Source organism: Suillus paluster (assembly GCF_016628075.1).
Source record: "Suillus paluster strain FC165 chromosome Unknown EDB91scaffold_41, whole genome shotgun sequence".
Classification (NCBI taxonomy): domain Eukaryota; kingdom Fungi; phylum Basidiomycota; class Agaricomycetes; order Boletales; family Suillaceae; genus Suillus; species Suillus paluster.
In genome coordinates this window covers 14,621-31,358 of record NW_024537601.1, presented here as the reverse complement: position 1 = coordinate 31,358, position 16,738 = coordinate 14,621, and the positions used below count along the sequence as shown (strand labels likewise).

Here is a 16,738-nt window from a genome sequence, read left to right as displayed (position 1 = left end):
CCTACCCGTCTGGTACAAGTGTTTGATCGCATTCCTGGGACTTCAGTGTGTATAGCAATGCTTGAGGTGGGGTTTTACACTGCCAGCCAGGTTTCCCACTGTGCGCTTCGATCGAAAGCTTACCTTCTGGACTCCGCGCTCGAAAGCTAGGCGGAGAAAGGCCAATCGCAACGCACCACTCAGACATTGAACGATCCATATAGAAGCTGATCCATCATATACGTCCTGCGTCATCATATCAACGTGAGGACCATAAACCGAGAGACATGGACCACACACCTCGCACAATAAATTCCCATATTAAGTCCCCTATAATGCGCAGGCGTTTCTGGAACACCCCGATGCGGAAAGAAATAGCACACCAGTGGTGGTCGCCCAGTTCACCAAGTTCATGCACCTCACACAGCGGGGAAACTGACATTTTACCACCTTTTGCCGCCAGTGAAATTACATTCGAAAGGTAATCTAGAGTGCTCTGGAACGCTCTAGGCTAGGTCTGGAATGCTCTAGCCAGGTCTAGATCTGCTTTTGATTGAAATATTGCAAAAGGGAAAATGTTGAAACCCCCGATGTGTCAATCTTATCCGGTGGACAACCTAAGAAGCGTCTCGACCCTTCCTCCTTGGCTGATGAGTGTACAATTAGTAAATCAATGCAGTCTCATATGGACATTACCATGCACTTGCCATCACGATTTCCCAACTCCAGCTGCGTAAACGATGCGTGGTCGCCAGTTGCCATGCACGCGAGACGAAAGTCAGAAGAGCAATCAGACGAAAGTTCGGGAATGAGTGTAGCAAAAACCGACAAGGCCTCTCTCCGGTTGTTCACGATTGCCCAATACAGCGCGGAGCGACCCTCGATGTTGGGTGTTTGCAAGAGGTCAGAGAATTGTGCAGCTGGGAGAGCAGCAGCGCAGACATTGACAATTCCGTCGACCAAGGACGGAGTGAAATCGGGACCGGAAACAAGATCACGGATGCGAGATAGGTCTGGTAACACAACCGTGTAACTCTTGTCGTCCAAGGCAGGCGCGTTCCTGATGGATTTCCCAGGCGCATCACTGACCGATCTGCAACGCATCTGATTGAAAAAGGAAATGCAGATGGTTGTTTAGATTGAATAGAAGCCGCTGATGATGCAGACGCAGAAATTGAGTCGTACGAAGGAGGTGCGTTATCGACGAAGTTTGTAGCTATTATGGGGGCGCAATTGCGGCGAAAGGAAGTAGGTCTTCGAGGTATACAACATGGAATAGGAACTTGAGGCATGACTCAGCCTTTGGACACACGAACTCGGTCACAAGATCATACTTGTTTGAACCTACTTACGAAAATATTGGATGGGGCATACGTGGAGATACTAGTGAGTTTGGCACTGTAGCGTTAGTTGAAAAATCCTTTATTTCTCAGATACTCCCGGTGTTCCTCGCGATGTGAAAGCACCTGCTTATCCACCGAGCGCCTCCACAACGGTATCCCGATCTACAAAAAGGCGTTAATGACGAGCACAAGGATGTGGGGATACAGACCTACCATAGCAATCAAGTCGAACGCGAAATCCAGAGCAGCGTTGCTACGAGGAGCACAACCACGCGTAGAAGCTCGGAACAAGCTCGTGATGAGATCAGCGGTGATGTGCGCATGGCCATTCTCAACACCTATGTAGTCAGGCCGACGGTTGAGGTCAAAGTTGCTAACTCATGATCGATGACATACCTGCGAGGAGCCCGGCAGCAGCCTGTTCCGCTGTCAGACCTTCGTCCGTCGACTCTATTGTTCTCGTGATAGCTGGCTTCGTTTTGTTTTCTTCGTCAAAGCCGGGGGTATACATCGTAGGAGGAAAGAAGATGTGAGTGTCGATGCCATAGAGCATTAGCTCTGAGTGCAAAGAATCGGCGAGTCCTACGAAGCAGTATCAGAGAATCACCAAGAAAGCCCTGGAGTGGACAGTAGTTACCGCGCAGAGCATGTTTTGCAGGGGAATAAGAGGAATATCCAATCAAAGACATATAGCCAAGCGTCGATGACACCAGGATGATCTTCCCCTTCTTATTCTCGCGAACCATTTGTTTAGCAGCAGCCTGTGTACCGCAAGGTTCTTTTCCGTGACCCTAAATAAGGCAAGAAAGTCGACTCACGAATGCGGTCCAAGCCTGTACCCAGTACCCATTCGCCATTCCCCGCGTCAGATCTTCTGCTTGCATATCAAGAAGGTACATCGGTTTTGCGGCGCCAGCGCAGGCAAAGACAGCGTCTGGAACATGTCCACCGTGGGCATCACTAGCAGCCCGCAGAGCAGCAGCAGACTCCTCTGCAGTGTCGAGGGAGAATGAAAATGCTTTAAACACCTGCTCTGGGTTTTGGCGAGTAGCCTAAACGTATTTGAAATTCAGAATGAATGAGAGCGTTTGATTATGACACGAACCTCTAGCTCTTTGAGCGCGTCGTCGAGCTTACTTTGCGTCCTTGCTACTATAGAAACATGACCTCCCTTCCCTGCAACGAGCTTCGCGAGTGCAAGTCCAAGACCCTGGCTGCCGCCTGTGATATAGACGTGCTGGGAGAGCCATGCATGTCAGCCACGAAATCGTTGAGGAAACACTTCTCACCAGTCCCTTTGGAGACCATTTTTTCGACGAGAACATGAAGGAGGATGAGTAAATAACAGCAAGGAGTAGTAAAGTCGAAGATAGCCAGTCGAACATGGATGTATGAATGCGAGAATTTTAGCTTACTGCTTCAGGCGCTTATGCATATGTATCAACAACTTTATTTCAACAAACTTAGATGAGACTGCGGCACCCTCAAAAGTTTTTGCTTAATACTCATTCCTACCATCAATCCCGTTGTTGGCTATTGTTTGTTATAGGTATGTGTGTTTGCTCGACACTAATACACAGACCGCACACACTTGCAGTCAACAAAATTTCAGTACAATGGAGCGAACTTGACTCGGAAGCGGTACTTAGGGCCCACAAGACACCCCATAACTCCGCGCCTCGCCAACATCTGACCCATCTTATAGTCTTCGCTCGCAGTCCCTAGAGACTGGCAGAGATATGGCACCAGGCACTACCTCAGATGCCACAACCTGAAGGTGTGTCATTCCGCACCCTGTCTCGTCGCGTAGTGAAAGAAGTAACAACTCAAGCTATGTCAAATACCGCGGCGGGCCTCCTAGTTCCTCCAACATGGGACCTATGTCTGCGATTGACGCCTCCATCCCCGTCGTATGCTATAACATTCTCTTAGCTGTTCTTGCAGCTACCATCCTCGTGAAACACCTGCATTTTGAAAGAACGAAGGGAAATCAAGATGAGACCTAACTCCTATGTATTCATGATTGTATCATCATCCTGTAAGTTCCCCTTTACTTAGTGGTTCTCTGCAAGTATTCATTGAACCCCGCCAGGAATTCAACAAACCAAATCTTCTTGGTGAATGGGCCAACATTCCGGTACTATACCGCCATGATTCTACAGAGTTAGTTAATGCATGCACGCACAAACGCCAGCGATGAGTCTCTCAGAGCTCTTCAACAGTACAGCGTCCATTCATTTCCGCGTCCCGTCTGATCATCAGCATTTGGGATACGCACGCCAACAACGAGTGCATGCATGTTAGTACGACAATTCGCGCATTGTACGTGTTGCACTTCGCTAACGTAGCACAAGATGTCTTGCATATAATTTTAGCATGCTACTACCAAATCAGTGAAGAAAAGATCGGGGTGTGCAGGCGCGCTTCAAACAGCGTCTAGTCCTGGCAGTGTTCCTGATATTTCTAGGGAGTGAGTAGTTCAGGGTCGATGTTTCGTTCACCATCTGATAGCGTGGAAGTGCAATATAGTACCCCTTCCTCCCGAGTATTGCGCCCGCCGTCTCTGCTCTCCACTCCCGCCCTGGGGGCTGGGCTGTCATTCTGTTCAGTACAGTCAATATGGTTATATTACCATAGGTGTAAGGAAAAGTGCTTGGCTGATTGCCGCTGTCTCCCCCTCGGCCATGTCAATCCAAGAGATGAGTCTGGCATACCGATCAATCAGCATTTTAACAGCTCAGCTGAGGTTTTGCTTACTTGTCGAGGGCATACTTATGAAAGTTTCGCGTCAGCGATGCGATTTTATTTCATGTTCCCCAGTATATGTCCTAGATCATCCACCAGAGTTCGCGTTTTTTTTATAGCTCTTCAACGTTTCCACCAAAAAAAAAAGTAATTCCTTGACCGTCGGATACTTATTTAGCACTTCAGAATTTTCTGTGGCGATGTGACTGTAGGAGCGAGACTATGAGTATGACTGGCAAAACTAGCCTCGGACACTGAAAACTCAACCACGGCACGAAAAAAACGGTCATGTGTAATAAGTATGGTAGGGGAAACCCACATGTAACATACTGGAGGATTCCGTATAGAATTGCGGTGCTAATACACGAACGTCTACTAGTACTAGGGAGCGCTAGATAACTTAGGCCCTGAACAGGAAGGTCGAACAATCAGAATCCAGCAACAGCCACCGGTGGCTCAGGGTAACTCTTGCAAGTGGTTCTGATCCTTGATATCCTAACCAAATCCTAACGACCTTTCTGTTGATAAGTCACATCGAAGACAGCGATTCGTAACGCAAAGGGGAAGTACGGTGCCTTAAACTCGGCACCGTGTCGTACAATTGTCATCCCACCGCCACAACCCGTACACTTTATAAGTACTGTGTCAGTGATCAGTGATCAGCAGCTTACCGTCCTTTGAATTCACCATTTGATCTGAAAATTTTCATGTCGGAACTTGAAGAAGATGTATATGGCCTCCGCTGGAACAACAATATGGCTGGTTCGTCCGCTCCGTTTAACCTGGTTCTGATTCCTGAACGAACAATGATCGTGTTGACTCTTCATTATTTGTCCAGTCGTAATAATTGCCCTGGTATCTTATGACTACAGTCAGTAGCTTTCATGAACTTTGCACTGCAGCTGAGTATTGGATTATCTAGTGCTGCAGTTCGATAAAGAGGTAATGAAAAACTTGTTTTCTCTTGGTCGAGTCTTCATGACCATATTGTCGCAGGTCCAGTTTGTCTGGGTTAGTTTTCAATTCCATATCTGCAAAATCGAGCTCCGGAGACTGACTGGATATCCAGGGAAGACAGTGGTCACTGATGACATACCTTTACCTCGCTGTGAGCTCCGCCCTACCAACGTGCTCCATGGTTTTCACATCGTTGCTCTGCCAGGTTCGATATTTTGGTATTTTCCTTGCAATGTACGTCGCTATTGCTGTTTCCTTCAGATGATACATTGTATATTGACACTGACCCTAGGCTTTGTGCCTCGTGTATGTGATGTGGTGCCAACTGAGCCATCATTAGCTGACTAGCATTAGGGGGAGGACTGATAAACACGCCTGAGTCAGTGAGTTTTTCGATGCTTGTTATTTTTAGAGAGTTTTTGACTGACATGTTCTAGTCGTACGTTACGAATTCCCTTTACATTTAAGTCTCAACGGTCGTCGACCTCTTATATAGCTGCGAGTATATCGTCTTCAACTGAGACTGTTTGCTCATCATGAAATCGAAATAGGCTACCCTCTTATGGTTTTAATCGAATGGAGTTTTTCTACATATTTTTGCTTGGCAGAAGGTATGTCATACATTCTCGTCATCATTATGCATATAAATTCTGCATCGCTAGCCATTCTCATATGGCGCCTTTACGTCTTGTACAACCAATCCAAGCTCCTACTTTATGTTCTACTGGGGTTATTCCTACCTATCGTCGCGCTCTATATAGGGATGGATATATATTTATATAGTCGTCCTTCAGCGTTCTCAGGTAAATTTCTTCTTGCATCGAAGCTTTTTCATGCTGACGTCTCGTTGCATAGCGAAAGAGATAATAGCTGGGAACTTCAAGTACTGCGCGATTTCCTTCAACATGGGGCCTATGCCTGCAATATATGCTTCCATCCCCGTCATATGCTTTGATATCTTCCTAGCTGTTCTTGCAGTTGCCATCGTCGTGAAACACATGAAAGAACGGAGGGAAATGAGAATGAAGCCTAACACCTACGTGTTGATGATAGTGCGATATCATATCCTATATTTTGTCCTGTAAGTTCCCCTCTGTCTATTGAGTCCTCTGAAAATATTCATTGAATCCCGCTAGAAATTCGGTATCTCAGATATTCATGGCGATAGTATGGGCCAACCTTCCGGTATGATCTCCCATGATTCTAGAGCGATCAGCTTTAAAGCGGACACGCGCAGATAGCGGTGTCGAATCTGCTGTTTCTCTTCAATGATACCGCGCCATTTATTATCGCGCCCCGTTTAATCATCAGCATCTGGGATACGCATGCCAACGACAGCTGCGTACATGTCAGTACGACGTTCGCAGATTGTATATGTTGGACCCCGTCACTGAGATTCGACGAGCACGAGATGGACAGTGCATGATGGTACTAAAAAGCTTTTCTTCTGTTAATGGTCAAGCACTCATTATCATGATTAACGCGGGTCAAATTTCTTGCCACTTCGGTGACACTTGCATACCATGTAGAGGCCAGCGACGAATCTAATAAAAAGTATATGTACACACAAATCCAAGAGGCGGGCCATGAACAGATTCATAACAATCCTAATTTTTCAACAGTACTACCTAGTACAGTGACCGTGATGTGTGAATACAACACGAGATCGCCAATCGAAGCCACCGTTTCGAACCCAAGGGACCCAGAAAAACGTTGTATACATACAACACCCAAGAGTGTATGGACGAGAACGTAGCTAAAATATAGAGCATGAGTCGTAATAATTGTAAGGGAAGACTGATATCGCCCCAAAACATAGCAGAAACAACTGCGAAAGAATGAGAATCCATAGCACTAGTAACTTCAACGTTGCTACGAGGAGCAGAACCACGCATAGAAGCTCGGAACAAGCTTGTGGATGAGATCAGCAGTGATACGCACATGACCATTCTCAACACCTATGTAGTCAGGCCGACGGTGGAGGTCGCGCGGTTTCTAACTTGTAATCGATGACGTACCTGCCCGGCGGCGGCCTGTTCCGCTGTCAAACCTTCGCCCGTCAACTGTATCGTTCTCGTGATACCTGGCTTCGTCTTGTTCTCGTCGCCAAAGCCGGGGGTGTACATCGTAGGAGGGAAGAACATGCGAGTATCGATGCTATAGATCATTAGCTCTGAGTGCAAAGAATCGACAAGTTCTACGAGGCAGTATCATCAACATTACCAAAAAAGCCCTGCCAGAGGAGTGGAGAGTCATTACAGCGCAGAGCGTGTTTTGCAGGGAGATAAACTATAAGACGAGTATCTGATCAAAGAAATATAGCCAAGTGTCAATGACACCAAGATGATCTTCCCCTTCTTAATCTCGCGGACAATTTGTTAAGCAGCAGCCTGTCCGCCGCGATGTTCTTGTTCGTGACCTCAAATAAGGCAAAAAAAATCGACTCACGAATGCAGTCCATGCTTGGACCCATTACTCATTGGTCATTCCCCGTGTCAGGTCTTTTGCTTGCATATCAAGAAGGTATATCAATTTTGCAGCACCAGCGTACGCAAAGACGGCGTCTGGGACACGTCCACCATGTGCCCCACTGGCATCCCAAAGAGTAGCAGCAGACTCCTCCTCGCTGTCGAGGGAGAATGAAAAACCTGCTCTGGGCTTTGGCGAATAGCCTAAACGTATTTGAAATTCAGAATGAGAGAATGGTTTGATCTTGACACCTCTAACTCTTTGGGCGCGTCGTCGAGCGCACTTTGCCGAGTCAGAGACCCTGTCTACCGCCCATGATATAGATGTACTGCTGTCATTGGGGAGTGATGCCGTAAGAAGAGATTGCGTTACAATTTACCGGCATTTGCGGGCGAAGGCGTCTGGTGCGGAGAAAAATACTGGGAAATGCATGGAACAGGCATGGCGCACGGAATTGCTGAAGGCGACCTTGCATCTCGAGTACCGCTTGCTGCACTCGCTGGGGTTATTTGCCGATCGTGAAGCGGTAATGACAAGGTGGATGAAGACATTGCTGAACGCCCTAGTGCCTGTAGTGAAGGACCTTCAGTATTGTGTCCATTGTTCAGGTACTAAAACCCTCAAGCAACAATGTGTCGAAAGCAAGACACGAAATCCACAGTCGCTGGGTGGATTAAGCTTTCCAAATAGCCTCGTACTCAATATGTTTGGTCGTGGTCTGATGTTCACGTCGATGGTACAGAACGAGTGATTGATCCATTCTTGAGTCCTGGTTTCACCTTCATTGTGGTCGTCGTCTGTTGTTCAAGCACAACAGCATGGTGCACACCACAGACGGTATGAAATACGCCACAAATGGCACCCGCCGCCGCCGCCCCGTTGGTATGGGAGGTAATGTTGAAGGAGGTAACTCTGCTGCGGGAGGTGACTTTGCTGGAGGTGTCACATTTGACTCGACCGGCAGTGTTCTTTGCGTAGACGTCTATCTAGTCACACTGGCGTCCTTGTCGCACCATATCTGTGACCCTTGGGGCACTATAGAAACGTTGGCGGTCTGCGCGGTGAATATAAAGGGGTAGTACATTAAGTAGTCATTACTCATTTGTACTCAACTGAAGCTTCTCGTTCTGGACGTAAACCTTTGGATGTACTGAGGGTGATTTACTGGGATAAACTAAGGTTGATGTAGACGTGGCGGTATGTGGGTGGTAGTATGTGGTATATCGCAAGTGTTTAAAGGATTTTGAAAGGAGCCTGTTGGATGGTTCCGATTGTATTACATAATGTGCGTCATGGTATTAGTCAGCACACCGATGTTCATTCTACCGACTCGGATAATTCTACTATCTGTTCCCGTACACTCGGCACCCCCAGAAGTCGGCAGGTCACATATTTTAGCGGGAAAATGTGACACTTTTGTTTCAATTGGTCACATGCAGTCACACAAAACCCTGCGAAAAAGCGTGACTGCCGACTTCCGGGGGTGCCGAGTGTACGGGAACAGATAGTATGTGTATCTTCCACTGGTCTCTCACCATATCTGCATTGAAACCAATGATGTAAATTTGAACCTCAAGTTTACCCACACGTCAGGAGCTGATCACCTTGGGCTCTGGATGTATCATACAATAGCAACAAGAACCGCGATGGTTTCACGACTCAGTATCCAACGTATCCGCCTACGCCACTGTAGTATTTCCGTGTGCCCAATGTGCGGCAAGGCAGATGCGGATCACTGCTTCGAGGATTGTGTTTGCTCGACACTAATACACAGGCCGCACACGCATACAATCAACAAATTTTCAGTGCAATGGAGCGCTCAGCGGACTTGAATTGTTGAGGCCCACAAGATACCCCATGACTCCGCGCCTCGCCAGCATCTGACCCATCTTGTAGTTTTGGCTCGCAGTCCCGAGTCTGACGGAGAGTTGGCACCATATATTATCTCAGATGCCAAAATGTGTGTCATTCCGCACCTCGTCTCGTCGCGTAGTGAAAGAATTAATAACTCCAAACGTCAAGTACCGCGGCGGGCCTTTAAGTTCCTTCAACATGGGACCTATGTAAGGAAGCCTATAGCTTTGACGCTGGAAGGCCACCAAGAACAGGACTTCAACCACTTTGTCGTACGCACTGCCTTCTCGTTCATTTCCTTTTCTGTATCTACTTCTTACGTTTCACACTCGTATCATTTTACATTCACTATTCACCTTTGTTCAGATCGCACATGTTTCACGCTGCGACCACTATGCTTTGTCTCTTGTTTCTTCACTTTGCCCACTACCGCCGTTTCACATTCGTGCTTATACATATGCTTTAGCCCTTCACCAATACCACTAGCGCTTTGACTCTTCCTCCGTCGTATATAAGATTGCATGTATCTTCCGTTTCTGCAGTCAATTGATTCCCTTTCAGTGATCCGCACTATCGCAGCCGACCGACCGTTCCGTCAAAGCCAAAGTCTCTATTTTGCATCACCGTCTGATCTCTAGTCTTCTTGCTACTGTCTCTCTCACAACTTCCTTCCGAGATTGAATCTCTCGATTCCCCTTCGAACTCATTCGCATTCGCAGCAGCACAGTCCATCGCTGCTATACCTTCGATCTATGCCTCCATCCCCGTCGTATGCTATGACAATTTCTTAGTTGTTCTCGCAGCTGCCATCCTCGTGAAACACGTGAAAAAACGGAGGGAAATCAAGATGAGGCATAACTCGTATGTACTCAGAGTTAGCTGATGCATACACGCACAGAGTGTTCTCTCAGAGCTCTTCGACGATACCGCGCCATTCATTTTCGTGTCTTGTGCATTTGGGATACGCACGCCAACGACTATGTCAGTGCGACATTCGCGGATTGTATGTGTTGGACTTCGTCACCACAGCACGAGATGTCTTTCGTATGATTTTCAGCATGCTGTTTCCAAATCAGCCAAGAAAAGATCGGGCTGTGCTGGCGCGTTTCAATCAGCCTCTAGTCCTGGCAGTGTTCCCTAATACGTCAAGGGCGTAAGTAGTTCAGGGTTGATATCTATTCACTATCTGATAGCGTAGAAGTGCAGCACAGCATAAATTTTTCTAGAAGACTCAATTTCACTCGTGGCTCATGACTGTACCTCCCTCCCCACTCCCGCCCTAGGGGCTGAGCGCTAGGCTGTCTTGTTCACTACAGTGAAGGTGGTTGTATTCCCATAAATGAAAGAGTGCCTGATTAATTGCCGCTGTCTTCCTCCCTAGCCACGTCAATCCAAGAGATCAGTCTGCCGTACGGATGAGTCAGGATTTTAACAGGTTTTGCTTGTCAGGGTTTCGGATCAGCTAGTCTCCCCCAGCCAGACCCAATATATAGAAGGAAGATATTCGTTCCTTCTAATAAAGGGATCAGCACTGGGACGTCATTCCATGTCTAGGGCTAGATGAATCCCTTACTAGCTGAACAAGAGGGTTGGACAGGTAGAAATGTAATGGGGCCACCGTTGACCTGGGGTGACCCTGTCAGTCGTGTGATTCTTGTAACCTTTCCGTTGGGTGCTAACTATTGAGGCCAGCGATTCAAACACCAACGGGAGTGCGTGTCGTAAACTCGGTACTACTTATGTCGTACAATTGTCACTCGTCCACCCAACCCCTCAAACCCTTACAAGATGACGAAATTATGTGCTCTATAAGTACTGTACGTCGATGATCAGCAGCCCACCACTCACCCTTTGAATTATCCATTTGATCTGCTCACATTCATGTCTGAACAAGGAGATGCCTCTGCTCTCCGCTGGAATAACAATACGTGTGGTTCGTCAGCTCCGATTAACCTGGTTGTAGAACGGACCGCCGTGCTGAACTTCATCGTTTTACAGTAGTAATCATTACCCTGGTATCTTATGACTACGGTCAGGAGCTTTCATCAACCTTGTACTACAGCTGAGTATAGGATTATCTAGTGCTGCAGTTCAACAAAGAGGTAACGAAAAGGTTATTTTCTGTTGGTCGAGTCCTCATGATCATATTATCACAGGTCAAGTATGTCTGGGTTAGTGTTGGAGTTGTCAACCCCCCAAGCCCCGGAGACTGAGTGAATATCCAGGAAAGACAGTGGTCGCTGATGACATATCTTTACTTCGCTGTGAGCTCCGCTCAGGCTGCCCGCGTGCTTCATAGTTTTTCACCTCGTTGCTCTGGCAGGTTCGATATTTTGGTATCTTCCTTGCAATGTGCGTCGCTGTGGTTGCGTCCTTCAGATGATACATTGTATATTGACACTGACTCTAGGATTTGCGCCTTGTGTATGTGATGCGATGCCAACTGAGCCATCATTAGCTGACTAGCATCAGGGGGAGGACTGATGTACATGCCTGAGTCAGTGAGTTTTTCGACGCTTGCTATCTTCAGAGAGTTCTCGGCTGACATGTTCTAGTCGTACGTTACTAGTTCCATTTACATTTAAGTCTCAACAGTCGCTGACCTCTTATTCAGCTGCGAGTATATCGTCTCCAATTGGAATTGTTTACTCATTATATGTGCAATGAAAACAGGCTACCCTCTTATGGTTTTAATCGAATGGAGTTTTTCTGCATATTTTTGCTTGATGGAAGGTAAGTCATTTACTCTGGTCATCACATCATGCATACAAATTTTGCATCACCAGTCATTCTTATCTGGCGTCTTTACGTCCTATCCAACAAATCCAAGCTCCTACTCTATGGCCTACTGGGGGTGTTCCTACCTATCATCGCGCTCTATGTAGGGATGGATATTTTTTTATACAGTCGACCTTCAGCGTTCTCAGGTAAATTTCTTCTTGCATCGATTTTTTTTCGAGCTGACGTCTCATTGCAGTGAAAGAATTAGTAACTGAGAACTTCACGTACTGCGCGATTTCCTTCAACATGGGACCTATGCCTGCAACATATGCTTCCATCCCCGTCATATGCTTCGATATCTTCCTAGTTATTCTCGCAGCTGCCATCCTCGTGAAACACATAAAAGGACGGAGGGAAATGAGAATGAAGCCTAACACCTACGTGTTGATGATCGTGCGATATCATATCCTATACTTTGTCCTGTGAGTTCCCCTTCGTCTATTGAGTTCTATGGAAGTATTCATTGAATCCCGCTAGAAATTTGGCAACTCAAATATTCCTGGTGATAGTATGGGCCAACCTTCCGGTATGATCTCACATGATTCTAGAGAGATCAAATCTAAAGCGGACGCACAGATAGCGGCATCGAGTCTGCTATTTCTCTTCAATGATACCGCACCATTTATTATCGCGCCCCGTCTCTTCATTAGCATCTGGGATACGCATGCCAACAGCAGCTGCACACGTGTCAGTAGGACATTCGCAGATTGTGAATGCTTGACCACGGCAGATGAGTACGAGATGGACAGTGCATGAAAGGCTTTTGTTATGTCAACGGTCGAGCACTCATTGTCATGATTGACGCGGGTCAAATTTGTTCCCACTTCGGTGATATTTACATACCATGTACATAGGGGCCAGCGACGAATCTAATATTATATATACATACCAATCCAAGAGGCAATGAAAAGACACGTGTGATTTTTGGACAGTAGTGACTGTGATGTGTCAGTACAAAACGCGATCACCGATCGATGGTTCGAAGCCTTTGGAAACCATTGCAAGGGACCCAGAAAGTTGGAACCCGCCGTATACATACGAGACGCGAGAGCGTAGCAAAAACACAACGACAACATAGAGCAGGAATCGTAAGCATTGTAAAGGAGGATTGATATCGCACCAAAACATGGCAGGGACAACCGTGACAAAACCGAAACAATGAGAATCAACGGCGAGTCTTCTTCGATGGCGGTGCCACCTCAAAGGCTCAGGCTGTGACGATGCGCATGAGTATCGGAATACGCGGAGTGCCGTAGATGCCATGAGGAAGCCGGGGAAGACCGTGTCAGGGTTGATATCGTTGTGGATACGATGGGTTGGCAAGGAGGTGGCAGCGCAAGAAAGGATTTTTTAACTAATGCGATCGTTCAGTACGTAGCATTACTTACTAATAGGCGAACGCCACCCACACATCTAACATATGTAAGGACGAAACGTTTGATCCCGCGGAACCAACTCGCGTGAGTCTCCTGTCTGTGCCCCACCTGAGCTCGACATGCTGTCCGATTTACTTGAGCGCTCGCTACTGCTGTGCGCTCGGCAGTTTCCTATTTGCGTGGGCGATTCGCTTATCTCCGTCTCTCTACTCCTCCTTTTACAATTGCGCGCCACCGAGCTCTACATGCGATCGCACGTTTCTCTCCTAACTGTATGCCTCTGCTTTTACCGCCATGGCCTCTGCATGCTCATTTCACGGCGTTGTTGGTATTCAAAATGCTACTCGTTGTGCTTTGGAGCCGAAAAAAAACATTTTGGAAGATGGATGGCTTTGTACCCGTGTCTTATGATCCAGAAGACGGCGTTGGAGATCTTCCTGTCTCGAGCAGACTCCAGACTATCTCGCGATGTTGACTCATCCGAACACGCCCAGGCCTCATCGATTAGATCTCAAAGTGAATGCTGTGTGCGCAATACAACATAACATGTCCGTCGAAAACGGATTGGCGCGAAATGCACGAGTCCGCATCACCGCTCTTCATCGCAGATTTGTCGAGGTTCAGATTCCTCATACCGGAGATATACATTGCTTGCCTCGGATCACGTTCACTTTCAATCCAGCACGTTCAAGCTGGACTGTAAATCGCAAACAGTTTCCTCTGCGACCTGCCTATGCGACGACATTCAACGGATGTCAAGGGCTGACGCTAGAGAAAGCCGTGCTTGACTTGCGCACAGATTCGTTCGCACACGGACAGCTATACACCGCACTATCGAGAGTGCGATGTCGACGAGACATTTGATCGCTATTTGGAAGGGAGAAAGAGGAAAAGACAACGGCAAACGTAGTGTACAGACATCACTTATTGTGATTGACGGTGGAAAACGTCCGAAGGTGTAAGGAGCGCTTGTTAAATCTATGATCTATTATTTTTTTGTTCGAAATCGCGGAGGCTGCCTACCTGTGCTAGCGACAGAAAGTGCAAGCGATAGTGTCCGCAGGATTTCTGGCCTGGGACTCTGCACGTTCTCAGACAATACCACGTCGTGGACTACTCGATCAACCATTAACCGCCGCTGATTTCTCATCACAAACTTCAAGTGCAAAGTACTTTGAGAAAGACATGAAGGCTTTTGGGGATGACCAGGAGATGCAGAGGTGGTGGAGGCTCATTGATAACGTGCAGGAAAGTTGTAATGACAGTGTGTCTGGGAGTGGGGAGGAGATCCCTTGGGGGACGTGAGTTTGCTTTGTTGACTGGTGATTTTTGCTTGAATAATTTGATCAACAGGACGTCGAGGAAGTCTTCCGTTTCTAGGCCAGCTCTTTAGCACGACATGTTAACAGCCGTTTACATAATAGTACCGATGGTGGGGTGGCGTGTCTATTCTAATACTTACTTGATACTCTAAGTCTGACTACCAGGTGAACAATTTGAACGCAGTTCGGTCACTGTGCCTCTCAACATCAACATATTTTCCAATGATTTTCATGGGAATCGCGATCTATTCAGTGGCATCCGCAGCGACTTCAGAACCTATGATATTAGGTAATCAGACAAAATACATCATTTGCACAAACTCGATGGCTACCCCTCAGGTGTCATTGCAGCAGATCCAGCAGCCTGAGATATCTTGATAGAGGGGATAGTAGGTTGGATTGCATTGAAGGTCATCGGAGTAGCAAAAATCCATGCAGGATTCACTACTAGCCTTCACCCCGGCGGCAGCGGCAAGGATAGCGAGGTAGGTGAACTGAATCTTCATGGTATCTAGTATGTGTGTCAGTGATGACCCTCGATGCCAGGAAACTACTACCCACGATCAAATTTTGTGATTGTGTGGTGTATGTGATGGTGTTATGGCACGTCCAGGAAGAGCTAAATTCGAAATGGATGTAACAGTCAAGTTGCGCAAGTCTTTAGGTCTCAGGATTACTCACTGCAAGGAGTCGATTGTCTCTGAGGATTTTGGGACTCGACCACATTCAATTTATATGATGATGGATTACGAGACACCAGCACTATGAAATGATGCAGATTTGAAAGACTGCTCGGCTCCAAAATATGGGCACCCTGTGACAGTGCCATCATGACCAAAAACCTTTTCAAGGTGAGGATCAATGATGTGGCGCCTGGCGCCAGCACTATGAAACAATGCAGATGGGTTAAATTAATGGCAGGGATCAGATATGGCATTACCGAGAGCAGGGTGGATCACACTGTAACAGGCACGGACTGCAAGGGGAAATCCAAGGCCAAACCTCTAAGGCGGGAGGTGCAATTCTCAGTTAGCCGAGGCACGAGGCTAACAGAGAATATAGTCTACGAGTGAGTAAGCAATGTGGCGCAGGACTCTTGGTTCTCACCCACGTCAACCGAACATTGCTGACAGTCGCCAGCCCTCAGCTATCTTTCATTTCTGCTCATTTTTCATCTAGCAATGGCTCTATTACTAGATAATCCAAATAATGCTATCCTACCGGATTTTAGAACAGCAGAACATGAAGCAGCGAGGACCCGCCTCACAGCCAAAAGTGTAGCAGATGACACTCAAGCAGCCGAAATTCTTGCCACATTATGGACAATGAACAATAACACAGCGAGAGAAGTATGGGCAGAACAGATTGAAATCATGACCAGAGCAACGAACCTAGCCCGGCGTCAAGCAGCTGAGGAAGAAGAAGACCATCAACGGATCTTAGGAGAAGAGCAAGAAGCAGCCCGCAAAGAGGAACAGAAAAAGAACAAGGCAAAGTTCATGCCCATAAGCGCAGAGAATATTCCTTATCTCCCAGTCATCATTCCCTCCCACTACGCTGTACAAAAACTAAAGTCAGGTGACTACTGTGAACTACATTATTTCACCAATAAAGGGCTGCACGAAGCGAAGACGAACCTCACCTCCACAGAACAAGATGGTATGATCATGATGCCAGCCATAGATGGCCAGCAATTGTGGGTTAATGCAGGTGCAATCCGCGACCCCAAATCAGCTATTACCAAAGACAAGAACCTCTTGTGGGAGGAGTTCAACGAAGCAGCACTGCACATGATCACCGCCATGAAACAACACAAATGGCCAGAAGACTGCATCAACATGCACATACAATTCTGGATGGCCCTCCAAAACCATCATTGGAGGCACGCCTTCGACAAATTGAAACAGTGAGG

At 47.1% G+C, this 16,738-nt stretch overlaps 6 protein-coding genes across 6 annotated transcripts; 3 read left to right on the top strand and 3 right to left on the bottom strand.

The window, feature by feature from the left end:
• Positions 1-384: 384 nt before the first annotated feature.
• On the bottom strand, positions 385-1,266 carry EDB91DRAFT_541980 (uncharacterized protein). The gene is made up of 2 exons (XM_041327654.1): positions 687-1,266; positions 385-626 (listed from the first exon to the last, which is right to left on the bottom strand). Exons 1-2 carry the CDS (start codon positions 1,081-1,083, stop codon positions 517-519), a joined length of 507 nt encoding a protein of 168 aa, XP_041175373.1. The 5' UTR covers positions 1,084-1,266; the 3' UTR covers positions 385-516.
• Positions 1,267-1,385: 119 nt separating this feature from the next.
• On the bottom strand, positions 1,386-2,647 carry EDB91DRAFT_1056011 (uncharacterized protein; the record flags this gene model as incomplete). The annotated part of the gene is made up of 7 exons (XM_041313972.1): positions 1,386-1,484; positions 1,536-1,660; positions 1,719-1,904; positions 1,960-2,083; positions 2,141-2,374; positions 2,428-2,559; positions 2,612-2,647. The coding sequence occupies 7 exons, from the start codon at positions 2,645-2,647 to the stop codon at positions 1,386-1,388; spliced, it is 936 nt and encodes a 311-aa protein (XP_041175372.1).
• A 2,344-nt stretch (positions 2,648-4,991) lies between these two features.
• Positions 4,992-5,921, top strand: EDB91DRAFT_1143252 (uncharacterized protein). Its single transcript, XM_041319078.1, has 9 exons — positions 4,992-5,009; positions 5,064-5,078; positions 5,137-5,258; positions 5,317-5,330; positions 5,379-5,407; positions 5,462-5,522; positions 5,576-5,635; positions 5,687-5,827; positions 5,880-5,921. The coding sequence occupies exons 3-6, from the start codon at positions 5,155-5,157 to the stop codon at positions 5,489-5,491; spliced, it is 177 nt and encodes a 58-aa protein (XP_041175371.1). The 5' UTR covers positions 4,992-5,009; positions 5,064-5,078; positions 5,137-5,154; the 3' UTR covers positions 5,492-5,522; positions 5,576-5,635; positions 5,687-5,827; positions 5,880-5,921.
• Positions 5,922-7,496: 1,575 nt separating this feature from the next.
• Positions 7,497-8,044, bottom strand: EDB91DRAFT_1250199 (uncharacterized protein; the record flags this gene model as incomplete). The annotated part of the gene is made up of 2 exons (XM_041323196.1): positions 7,497-7,696; positions 7,873-8,044. The coding sequence occupies 2 exons, from the start codon at positions 8,042-8,044 to the stop codon at positions 7,497-7,499; spliced, it is 372 nt and encodes a 123-aa protein (XP_041175370.1).
• Positions 8,045-12,101: 4,057 nt separating this feature from the next.
• EDB91DRAFT_541752 (uncharacterized protein) lies at positions 12,102-12,980 on the top strand. Its single transcript, XM_041327653.1, has 4 exons — positions 12,102-12,274; positions 12,325-12,550; positions 12,606-12,654; positions 12,705-12,980. The coding sequence occupies exons 1-4, from the start codon at positions 12,109-12,111 to the stop codon at positions 12,882-12,884; spliced, it is 621 nt and encodes a 206-aa protein (XP_041175369.1). The 5' UTR covers positions 12,102-12,108; the 3' UTR covers positions 12,885-12,980.
• Positions 12,981-16,007: 3,027 nt separating this feature from the next.
• EDB91DRAFT_1238129 (uncharacterized protein) lies at positions 16,008-16,736 on the top strand (the record flags this gene model as incomplete). The annotated part of the gene is made up of 1 exon (XM_041321671.1): positions 16,008-16,736. The coding sequence occupies one exon, from the start codon at positions 16,008-16,010 to the stop codon at positions 16,734-16,736; it is 729 nt and encodes a 242-aa protein (XP_041175368.1).
• Positions 16,737-16,738: the final 2 nt, after the last annotated feature.